At 39.8% G+C, this 12,593-nt stretch overlaps 1 protein-coding gene across 1 annotated transcript; it reads left to right on the top strand.

The window, feature by feature from the left end:
- The first annotated feature begins 10,286 nt into the window (after nt 1–10,286).
- On the top strand, nt 10,287–12,377 carry SLITRK1 (SLIT and NTRK like family member 1). Its single transcript, XM_007120270.3, has one exon. It carries the CDS (start codon nt 10,287–10,289, stop codon nt 12,375–12,377), a length of 2,091 nt encoding a protein of 696 aa, XP_007120332.1.
- Nucleotides 12,378–12,593: the final 216 nt, after the last annotated feature.

Genomic DNA, 12,593 nt, shown 5'->3' with positions numbered 1-12,593 from the left:
AATAAGTATTGTACTTTTAATATAAGCACACATATCATACTATATGTTCAGAGAAATAAATGGCTACAATGGAGGCACTTGTCCAAGAAGAAATAGGAATGTAGCTAGTTAGCCTAGCCGCAGTGACCCAAGTAAAATGAGAAATGATAAAATTCTCTCAAGGGAATTATGCAAGCCATGCAGTCTAACACGCCAACCTCAGCTGACCTACGAAGATGCTCCTAGAGATGGAACAACTGGATACGTAAACAACAATAATGTTAAAACTGAACTGATTTGCTGGCTTTAAAGCCTTATTTCTCAATGCCCCCTCAAAGTGACACTGTGGATTTTCAAATATGATTACAAAATTTGAATTTATCTTCTGCTGTGTAATCACTATAATATTCTGAAACCTTTAGCCATCATTATCTCAGAAGTAGGAAAAAATTACTTACTTTTTGTACAGTAATCTTTGATAAACTACAATTATCTTTCATAAATTATTAGAAAAAGCATTGGTAGAATTTTGGGGGATGGTGGGAATTTTCATCTGAGAAGTAGTTTCTGTGGGTGCATTGTTATCACTTGGTTCCTTCAGAATGTTCCATGCAGAATTACCTCTTGAATAGCATCACTGCGAGGTCAAGTTTCAAAATAAACCCTGTGCTGGGGAAGATGTTCAATTGCTACGTGCCCTGAGCATCATAATTCCCAAACCTAAAAGCCAGTCTAAGACAACAATTAATTTTAAAAGTTCTAAGTATAAAAGTTGATATGGATCCCCTTACATTTTGACCAGGAATATAGAAAAATAAATCCTCAGACTACATGTGCAGAGTTTAACAATAGGAGATGTACACTGTGTTTCAAAAAGCCATTGACTATCGTACTGAGGGTTTGCGTCATATCAGGCCTTCAGGGTCCCTTACATCCCTTACAACTCTGTAAAAATTGGTACTTAACCGAATATAACCAAAATTTTTTTCAATTCTCTCTCCTTCCTTGGTTTCTAGAATTTTTCCTTAAAATACTAATTATTTAGTTAATTTTCTAACATTCAGCTGTTCAAGCTTATGTACACTTATTTCAACAACAACAGTAACCACCAAGAGAGCTTAAGTATGCTGTGCCCTTTTATTCTTATCACAGATATGAATGCTTCCCAAGTTATACCTACTGTGGAGCAGGAGATCTGTTACTTGTACAGCTCCATGCATGAATGATTCACGTCCAAATACTTGTTATAGGAACAGGCTAACTAGAATCTGTGAACTGAAAAGTTGTGGGGTTTTTATCCCACTTTTAAACCTACCTAGAGTATACTGGCTAGTACCCTATTTATGTCATTTAATTTACAGATTTCCAAGGGGAGAAATGGCTTCTTTGTTGGGTTGACCATATAATTTATTGTATGGATCGGGACACTTGGGAAAGTGAAGTTGTGTGCTGTGTATATTTACTGCTGGAAAAAGCAGCATAAGCCAGGACTTTTCTAGGAAAACCAGAATGTTATGTTCACTTTACTCACATTTCAGATCAGTCAGATTTCCTGATTTATTCACACAGAAAAAGACATTTAGAGAGAGAAAACTGAGTAGCTCCCAAAGTCTCTGGAAAGGCCAACCACGTTGGGTAGATGGACAGAAACAAAAGTGGCCCCACTGTCAGAATCCGCTGAAGTCGCCACCGCGCAGCGTCCTGTGCTGAGGATGGTGTTGCCAGTGTTCCGACCAGCAGCCCAACAGTTTGCATCAAGCTCACCCTCAGCAGGGGATCCCGAGCACAGGTTCCCTATCAGAGCTGTGCTGCATGCTCCTGCTTGCTGCCAGTACTACCACTGCTAGTGGAAACTCTTCTGTTTCTCTTTCCACATGTCACTAGGTCTAAATTTCAAAATCCAGACATGTGAGTCTAATTGGCCAGGCCAAGTCAAACAGTCTGCTAGAGCCACCATGAGATCTGGGAAAATGGAGGGCTAAAGTTTTTATCGTTGATGATGGTAAGTATAGGTTATCTCCCAACAAGACTTAAAAGAAACTGACCAGTGTTACGAAGTAAGAGTCCCCCATAAGCACAGTGTACAGAAAACTGATTTTCTGAGTTTGATGCCAAAGTCCTTGATATGTTCAAAACTCCACGTTACTGCTCATGTGAGATAATGCTTTTTCACAGCCTAATAGTTACCGTAAATGTAAGAGTTGCCAATTCCAACTGATTAGAAAATGACATGTTTTCTACTTTAACAGATAGTATTTAATCTTTTTCCTTGGGTAATTCAAAGTGCCCGATAGGATTTCCATTTTTCATGATGTTGAAATAAAAGTTAGTTGCTAGTACATGGTGCTTGTGCAGAAATCTAAAAGAGATGGTGTTGAACTTTCTCATCAGATGATTAGATATTAGCCATCCACAAGATGTGATTTAATGGCCATCACAAAAAGCCATCTACCTCTGTTAAATACGTCACTCTACCTGGCCTCCAAGAGTGCATGTGATTTGGAGATTTATTCCTCCTCTTCAGGATACGGCAGACAAGAATGAAAATGCAAATGGTGACATTGGCCATCTTACATTTTTGTATTCTGGTATCTTACACAGGGTAGGTATTATATGACATATTAAACAATGCTTGCAGTGTATGAACGTTTGTGTGTGGCTTCTGTGCACACGTAAAGATAAATAAATAAATGATATTAAAATCTACCTTTTTTGAAAACTGTTGAAACAGAGTATGGGTATAATACATTTTAAAATTGTTGCATTATCTTGATGTCACATGAACACTCTCAAAAAAGAGAGTCAAATTTTGGCCTGAAATAAGACCCAAGGAAGGCATAGTAATGTACATGACAAAGATAATAATATAGCTAGTGCACAGAAAGAGAGATTTTTTAATATGAGATATTTTTATTAATAAAAGAAATAAGGAAGACAATTTAACCTCTTTAAAAATTTGCCACATCCCCCAAAAGACAAATACAATAACAAATAATATTTTTCTTTTTATGCATTTTAAAAGTCCAGTCAATAAGCTGAAGAGGTAAACTCACCGGGTCTTTAGATTTTCTGATTTTCAGATCTTTATATTCACAACAGTTAATTTCACAATCTACTTTCTCTTGCAAAACTAACAATTCATTCCTATCATTAGCATCATCACACATTTATTGGTTGTCATCCAGGTGCATGGTACTGTACTAACTCTTAAGGGATATACAAAATGTAGGTTAGAAACTCATTTTCTGGAGAAGAAAAATAATTTTATAAATATATGCACTATAACACAGGAGAAAATATATCAAGTGCACATAATGCGTAGAAAACGTGGAACTTAAAAGTCTACATAGATTGTGTCTCTTTCCCAAGTTCCTAGTTTGTGAATTAATCCTGTCTCTGAGCTTCCTAACTCCTGTGATCTGCCCGCACTCAATTTATCACTAACTCACATATCACCTTATTTCTCTGTTGGTCTGTGTACGTCACACCACATAATGGGCCCAGTACTCTGCTAGGGGACAGATATAAAAAGATAAAAGGATTTGATCTCTGCCCTCAAGAATGTTATACTCTAGTGAGAAATCAATGCTTCAAACAAATAATGTTTTAAAACAAAATAATTTTTTAAAAACACAATTTAGTAGTTATTCTGTTGATGGTATTAAGATGAAAGGGATTGAGATGCATAGGCGGCTTGGTATGGAAAGGACTCACAGAAGTGCTGTTAAGTAAAAATTATATCTTAAAAGTTGAATAGGAATGAAGAAGGCAAACGATAATAATAATAATTCAATAAATAATTAGAAATTGAAATGAATTTGCTCAAGTAATAAGGTCAGCATTGGCTTCACTTTAAAAGTACTGAACTAGTGGGAAATATTTTAAATGATAATAAATACTGTTGGTAGGGATTTAGGGGAATGGCAAATTTCATCTACTGCTCATGGAGTATAAATTGGCAAAAATTTTGTGTAGGCAATTTGTCAGTTTGTATCCCATTTTTCCTACACTTTGACCTGGGAATTCAACTCCTAGGGATCTGTAATAAGAAGATAAATAATGATGTTTACAGTGACTTATGTACAAGCTTGTTCTTTGCAGCATTATGAGAGCAAAATTTTTAGAAAGAACTAAATCTCCAACAATGTGGAATTAGCTCAATGATTACTTTATGTCATGCAAAGGAATTCAGCCCCTAACATAATATAGTAATGGGTGTTTATTAACATTGAGCATTTTCACAAATAAATGTTAAGTGCAAAAAGTGTATTACAAAATATATGGTTGTATGTTCACAGATTAATTTCTGAGTGCTGCAACTCTGTGACTTTAATTTTGTTCTTGTTGCTCTCAATATTTTCCAAAACGTAAACAAGTAATATGTATTTCTTTATCTTAAAAATTATAATACATACTTTGTAGGAAACAAAAACAGAGCTCTTTTTCTGTATGTGATTATCTGCATGGTCTTGTAGGATATTTTTTAAAGAGTAGAATAAGTTCTTAACAGCATATGCTTAAGCGCCAATTAATATAATAAACAACTGTACAAATATATGTTCTTATTTCAGTATAGTATAGTGTAGTATAGTAAAAGGAATAAAGTAAGATTTTCTTACATATAAATTTACAGTTTTGATCAATGTTCTCAATAGGTCCAAAACAGGTCCAAAACTCATATGAGTTTTATTAGACAAATGGACTTAATGAGAAAATAGGTTCCACTCTAAGATGGTTGAACTTAAGACACAAAGCAGTATAAATTTAAAGCGATATAAACATGAGAAAATGATATTTCAGGACACAGAGTAAAAACGGGAAAGGTATTTTGGTATGTTCTACTGAGTTTGCTGTTTATTTGATGATAAATAAAAGTAGGTACATTTTGAAAATCAACTTACTATAAAAGAAATATTTTTACAAAATAATGCCACTTGTAGCAATATGGATGGACCTAGAGATTGTAATATTGAGTGAAGTAAGTCAGACACAGAAGGACACAGATAATATGATATTGCTTATATGTGGAATATAAAAAAGAGGGTACAAATGAACTTATTTACAAAACAAAAGTAGAGTCACAGATGTAGAAATCAAACTTATGGTTACCAGGGGAAAAGGCAGGGGAGGGATAAATTGGGAGATTGGGATTGACATATACACACTACTATGTGTAAATTAGATAACTAATAAGAACCTGCTGTATAGCACAGGGAACTCTACTCAATACTCTGTAATGGCCTATAGAGGAAAATAATCTAAAAAAAAAAGAGTGGATATATGTATATGTATGACTGATGCAGTTTGCTGTACACCTGAACCTAACACAACATTGTAAATCAACTATACTCCAATAAAAATGTTTAAAAAAGGAAGTTGGAAGATTAAAAATAAGAAATATTTTTTTAAAATTTTATTGTTTTGCCTTTTAGAAGTCATCTAATGTGATAATTATCTTGGCACTCCATTCCTAGAATGTTATTTGCAATCTACAAAAAGAAAATGGGGGAAATCGTACATTCGAAACATATTAGTTTACAGGTATAATTGATTCATGTTCTTGTCTCTTAGTTTACAGTTGTTATCAGAAGGAAGAATTCCAACAACTCCTTTATCTTATGAAACATAGGAAAGCATAGTAGTAGATTAAACTCAGAACTAGTGAATTCTATTCTACAGTGGCTGTTACATTTACCCTTGGCTTCAAGCCCTAGTGAATACGCAAATACATGAACAAAATATCCTAAATCCAAATGTGAAAAGTGTAAGGAGTCAAGACACTATAGCTTTTGTGAAATTATTTTTTAAAAGTGTTGGATTCGGAAGAAAAGAATTTGAAGAGAACAAAAAATCCACAAACTCCAATGATTTAATTTACTGGTAAGGAAACTGATCCAGGGAGAGCTTAATCAAGGTAACAGCCTTGCATATTTAGAATAAATAGCGATTTAAGACTGAGAGTAAAAGTTTGGCTCATGAGGTTATAGCTCTGCTATCTTTCAAAAAGTCAACAGATATTATTTAATCTTGGTGTATACTCAATATTCCTCAATTTCAGTTTCCATATTTATAAAATAGGATAATGGTATCACTATACACCAACAAGTTATCAGTATTTCTCTCTGGAATAAAAAGTAGTGTGGATGAGGAAAGACTGAAGATGAACTTCTTATATATAATTTTGTATTTCTTAAAAATATATTACTTTTATAATTAAAAATCAAAATTGAATACTTTAAAAATTATTGTGAGTATTAAATACTGAAGAATAAAAAGATATAAAAATTAATGTTTGCTATAAATTCTACTTTTTCATCTTAAATATGCAGGGAACACATGGAAATATCTGGAAATTTTATGTCATTTGCAAAAAAATAGATTATTGACTGATGACCTCTTTCTTAATCTGAATGACTTTGTGATATTTACATGTTACTTGTGTCACTTGAGAGATGAACCTGTTTGAGGAAGAATAAGAAAAAATGAACATTTAACGATGCAATTGAAATACTTCTGGCCACAGCATAAAAATGAAACTACAGCCCCGAGCAAATATTATCAATTCTCATCATCATCTGGAGTGTCCTTTATCTCTGGCTCCTGAGATCATCTGTTATAAGAGGCAAAGCAATTGAAGTAGTTCACTTGACCTCAAATAGATATAGTAGAACCCTTTTAAGAAGAGTTCATGCCTAAGAAATGTTCTCCTAAGGCGTTAGAAATGTTTAGATCACATACACATTCCCATATTTTTTTTTTTTTACTTCCCACCAAGAAATGTACTGCTGTACTTGAAGAGTTAGCCTTCGGAGGGGTGGGCATACATTTCTAAGCTGCTTTAGTCCTCTGAAATGTACTTATTATGAAAATAATTACTTTAAGAAGGCTTTCGTTAACTCATTAACAAGGGTGCATCTTCCATAGAACTATACGTGTGTGACAATTTTTTGCTTACAAATTGGTAGTGGATATCTTCATAGAGGTGATACAACCTTAATATTTTCTTCTGAGGTTTGACTGTTCATCTGGGCAATACCACGTCCTTTTCTTACAGTGCAGAGATAATAAACTATTTGAGGATGGTAGAAAAAATTGTTGTAACATATTGAAATAGGAAAATCCTGTCCGTAAATTTCCTAATGTGATTGGTGTTTTGAGAGGAAAGAAGCAATCAGGAGAGAAAGATACAGCGTTTAATGGGTGCGGTGGGGGGGGGGGATGAAATCTTAATATCAATTGCTTGTTACCCCAATTCTGTTAATTTAAAGTCAGCTTCAATACATTCTTTGATTCTCTTCACATAAAGTATTTATTCAGCAAGTTGAATAAATAAGTAACCAATTAAGCTTAAAGGTGTGATTTTAGATGATTACCATCAATATTTTTCTTCCTAAACAGCCAGCATTTTTCTGTCTCTGCTTCAGTCTTGCCACAGACACTGCATGAGTCTGCCCTTCTCTCTCAGTGTGGTTTCTGGGGCCAAGAAGTTTCAGATCTGAGTCCTATTACAAAGAAACAGAAATATCCTTCCCCTCAGTTTAGCTCCTCCTCCACATCTGCAGTTCTCAACTATACAGCATTAGTTTTGTGAAATGGTTTCAAATGGATTAAGCTCTCTTCCCTCTTCCTGCATGCGGTAATAGGTTAAATTAAAGAAGAACAGGATTGTTTTTAAAAGTGTAATAAGTTGTCTGAAAAAGACCTTCCAATCTCTCTCTCTCTGTCTCTCACACACACACACACACACACATGCACGCGTGCGCGCACACCCCATTCTGAGCTGAACCCTCATCCATGACCCTCCACTGAATTTCACCAGAAGATGACAACACAACATTTGACTATATGAAAATATTATATGTAGATAAGAAACCTGCCCCTCCCCAGTAATTAGCTTCTGGACCTGGAATAAGAAATCTCCTCTACATTTCCCTGAATTTTCCCAGCCATTCCTCCCCCTAAATCTTTCACTCTTTAACCTTTGCCAAATACACAATCCTTGAATATTTGATCTTTTAGGCAGCTTATTATCAGGCTTGTAACAACTGTCCAACTTGTGTAAGACCTAATTAAAAGGGAAACTGATGCGAACATACGATCTCTGCTTAGACTGAAGAAAGGGCCAGACAACATTTTTTTAAGTCCTGTAAATTCCAGACACTAAAATCACGCACACAGTTTTTAGAAGTCTTGATGGAAAAGGCGTTGACTCTTAAGTCAGCAAAACAGCCTTCCAGAGAAGCTGCACTGTCACATTCTCTCCCGTCCCAGATGTTAGTAGAACTTGGTTTTTTTATAAGCTCCATCTAAGTTGGAAGAACCCAGCAATTACTTCTCTGGGAAAAGCCTGAGCCCTGTGCCCTGGCAGCACCACTGAGCCGGCAAAGAGAAACTGGCCACTACCTGTAGATAAGGTTCGCACAGAGCCTTAGGGACTGGAGATTTTTATCTCCCCCTAGCAAAATGCAACCTGTTATTTACTTGTATGCATTTTAAATTCGTCCAAACGGATGCAGAAACTTCGTGGGTATGAGAGTGTGAGGGTGAGCCTGTGTGTGCGCGTGTGTGTGGTGTGTACACAGGAGTCTGCCAGTGGGTTTTTAAGAGCACTCACGAATCATACTGGGATTTTTCCCTGCCCCCTCCCTCCTTTTCCGGTTCCCAGTGAAGGATTTCGGGTCTGGAATCAAAGACGAAAGCGGGCACTGTGTTTTCACCCTGCAGACTTAAGTAACATTCAAGAAACATCATCAGAGAAACCTAACTCTCAATGAACAAATTGACTAAAATTCTATACCAAGTTTTAAAAAGTATTTGCCTGTTACATACCTAGCAGCAAAAAGATTCATACCCAATTGTATTGTGTAAAATATATATGATATGAAGATATGTTCCAAATAGCTACTTTCAAACATGTTAAAAAAGGAAACAAACAAACAAACAAAAAAACGGTTTCAAAGACATCAGATAACATAAAACATTGTACTGCAGAGACAGAAGAAATGCATTTAAAGCACCGATGAAAATGGCGTGCCGTATAATTACCTCAAATTGCTGTTCGCTTGACACCCTGACACTAATTTTATTCAAGCCATCGGGAGATAAAGGTTTTAAAAGCACTCTTTCCAAACGCTGGAGCTAGTGGGGCCTGTGAGGTCGTTAAGGAAAGGAAAGGGTAAAGTTTCCAGCACGCAAAAAGAATTAAATAATCCTTTTAAAATAAACGTCTATGTGGATCGACAGCCTTTAATGCCCACATTTTTAACGCTTGCCCTGTACGTGGATTGATTTTTTTTTTCCTTCGGCATTCCCTCACCAGATGGATTTTTGCTACTGCAGATCAGTAGAGGGTGTCAGATCTTTCAGAGTGCACCAGGCTGGAACGAGCAGAGCTTCTTAGCAACTCTCTTCTTCCCCCACTCCCCATTCTCACGCTCTCCCCCTCCCTCAGCCAGCTCGCCCCCCCCCCCGCCCCCTCCACGTAATTCCGAAAGAGGAGAAGAAAGAGAAGGAGAACAAGAAAAGAAGAGCTAGTAACCGAGAGCCGGAGACCAGAAAAAAAGGCTGAAGAGGAGCGAAGGGGAGGAAAGGGAAACGATGGACAGCCACAAAACGCAGCGATTGCGGAAATTTTCCAGCGCCATTGGTTCGGCAGCGTGAGTCCTCCGGTCGGGCGTGATTTCAGCACCGGGAGGGGGCTGGACAGCTCCTCGGGGGGACTCCTGGGCCGCCCGCAGCCACAGCAAGAACTCCATCAGCAGCCTCAACAACAGAAGCCGCCGAAAACCCTGCTTTGTATCAGAGGCAAGGTCAGTCCGATGCACAGCCATGCACAGGCAGTGTGCCTGTACTACGCTGCAAACCCTCTGCTTGTTTCTCTAACATGCACTTGCTTCTAATTACTAGCATTGTTCCCTTTCTGGTTAGTGAGGAACACTAGACGAGATTCTGCAAGGGTGTATTTTTAATTTATATGTATATATTTAACTTCTTTTTCGTTATTTTTTAAAGGGTTGAGGGGGAGTGGGGTTATTTTTTCTACTTTTTTTTTTTTTTTTTTTTTTTTTGCTTGCCTTGCACTACGTGCCTGGATAGTTTGTAGATATAATTATTGACTGGCGCCTGGGTTGTTGCAGTGCGGGGGGGTTAGGGAGGAAGGAATCCACCCCCACCCCCCCAAACCCTTTTCTTCTCCTTCCCTGGGTTCGGACATTGGAGCACTAAATGAACTTGAATTGTGTCTGTGGAGAGCAGGATGGTCGCTGTTACTTTGTGATGAGATCGGGGATGAATTGCTCGCTTTAAAAATGCTGCTTTGGATTCTGTTGCTGGAGACGTCTCTTTGTTTTGCCGCTGGAAACGTTACAGGGGACGTTTGCAAAGAGAAGATCTGTTCCTGCAATGAGATAGAAGGGGACCTACACGTAGACTGTGAAAAAAAGGGCTTTACAAGTCTTCAGCGTTTCACCGCCCCGACTTCCCAGTTTTACCATCTATTTCTGCATGGCAATTCCCTCACTCGACTTTTCCCTAATGAGTTCGCTAACTTTTATAATGCGGTTAGTTTGCACATGGAAAATAATGGCTTGCATGAAATCGTTCCTGGGGCTTTTCTGGGGCTGCAGCTGGTGAAAAGGCTGCACATCAATAACAACAAGATCAAATCTTTTCGAAAGCAGACTTTCCTGGGGCTGGACGATCTGGAATACCTCCAGGCTGATTTTAATTTATTACGGGATATAGACCCGGGGGCCTTCCAGGACTTGAACAAGCTGGAGGTACTCATTTTAAACGACAATCTCATCAGCACCCTACCTGCCAATGTGTTCCAATATGTGCCCATCACTCACCTCGACCTCCGGGGAAACAGGCTGAAAACGCTGCCCTACGAGGAGGTCTTGGAGCAAATCCCTGGCATTGCCGAGATCCTGCTAGAGGATAACCCATGGGACTGCACTTGTGATCTGCTCTCCCTGAAAGAATGGCTCGAAAACATTCCCAAAAATGCCCTGATCGGCCGAGTAGTCTGCGAAGCCCCCACCAGACTGCAGGGCAAAGACCTCAATGAAACCACTGAACAGGACTTGTGTCCTTTGAAAAACAGAGTGGATTCTAGTCTCCCGGCTCCTCCTGCCCAAGAAGAGACCTTCGCTCCTGGCCCCCTGCCGACTCCTTTCAAGACAAATGGGCAAGAAGATCATGCCACCCCAGGGTCGGCTCCAAACGGAGGTACAAAGATCCCAGGCAACTGGCAGATCAAAATCAGACCCACGGCAGCGATAGCTACCGGCAGCGCCAGAAACAAACCCCCAGCCAACGGCTTGCCCTGCCCTGGGGGCTGCAGCTGCGACCACATCCCAGGGTCGGGTTTAAAGATGAACTGCAACAACCGGAACGTGAGCAGCTTGGCTGATTTGAAGCCCAAGCTTTCCAACGTGCAGGAGCTTTTCCTGCGAGATAACAAGATCCACAGCATCCGAAAATCGCACTTTGTGGATTACAAGGATCTCATTCTGTTGGACCTGGGCAACAATAACATAGCCACCGTAGAGAACAACACTTTTAAGAATCTTCTGGACCTCAGGTGGTTGTATATGGATAGTAACTACCTTGACACGCTGTCCCGGGAGAAATTCGCCGGGCTGCAAAACCTTGAGTACCTGAACGTGGAGTACAACGCCATCCAGCTCATCCTTCCCGGCACCTTCAATGCCATGCCCAAACTGAGGATCCTCATTCTGAACAACAACTTGCTGAGGTCCCTACCCGTGGACGTGTTTGCTGGGGTCTCGCTCTCTAAACTCAGCCTGCACAACAATTACTTCATGTACCTTCCGGTGGCAGGGGTGCTGGACCAGTTAACGGCCATCATCCAGATAGACCTGCACGGAAACCCCTGGGAGTGCTCCTGCACCATCGTGCCTTTCAAGCAGTGGGCAGAACGCCTGGGTTCCGAAGTGCTGATGAGCGACCTCAAGTGCGAGACGCCAGTGAACTTCTTTAGGAAGGATTTCATGCTCCTCTCCAATGACGAGATCTGCCCCCAGCTGTACGCGAGGATCTCGCCCACGTTAACTTCGCACAGTAAAAACAGCACTGGGTTGGCGGAGACCGGGACACACTCCAACTCCTACTTAGACACCAGCAGGGTGTCCATCTCCGTGTTGGTCCCGGGACTGCTGCTGGTGTTTGTCACCTCCGCCTTCACTGTGGTGGGCATGCTCGTGTTTATCCTGAGGAATCGAAAGCGGTCTAAGAGAAGGGACGCCAACTCCTCGGCGTCCGAAATTAATTCCCTGCAGACAGTCTGTGACTCTTCCTACTGGCACAGTGGGCCTTACAACGCAGATGGGGCCCACAGAGTGTATGACTGTGGCTCCCACTCGCTCTCAGACTAAGACCCCCAACCCGGCTAAAGCAGAGGAGGGGGGGTGGAGAGGCCTCCCCCCTCCCCCCACTCCGCCGGCATCGCCGGGGGTCAGGGGAGCCCAGACCCAGGTCCAGCGCGCCCCAAGGCTTGATGGACATAATAAATAAATAACTATGAACTCGCTCAGCTGAGAGGGTCTGACCCCTTAGCTCCCTCTGGAAACAAAGAGCAGACTGTGGCGAGC

This window comes from Physeter macrocephalus, chromosome 13 (assembly GCF_002837175.3).
Source record: "Physeter macrocephalus isolate SW-GA chromosome 13, ASM283717v5, whole genome shotgun sequence".
NCBI classification, from domain to species: Eukaryota; Metazoa; Chordata; class Mammalia; order Artiodactyla; family Physeteridae; genus Physeter; species Physeter macrocephalus.
The sequence above is the reverse complement of the archived record's forward strand: the minus strand, read 5'-3'. Positions and strand labels throughout refer to the sequence as shown.

What these genes read in the sequence shown, in the direction of transcription:
- SLITRK1 (XM_007120270.3), top strand. Translation starts at nt 10,287, where the DNA reads ATGCTGCTTTGGATTCTGTTGCTGGAGACGTCTCTTTGTTTTGCCGCT.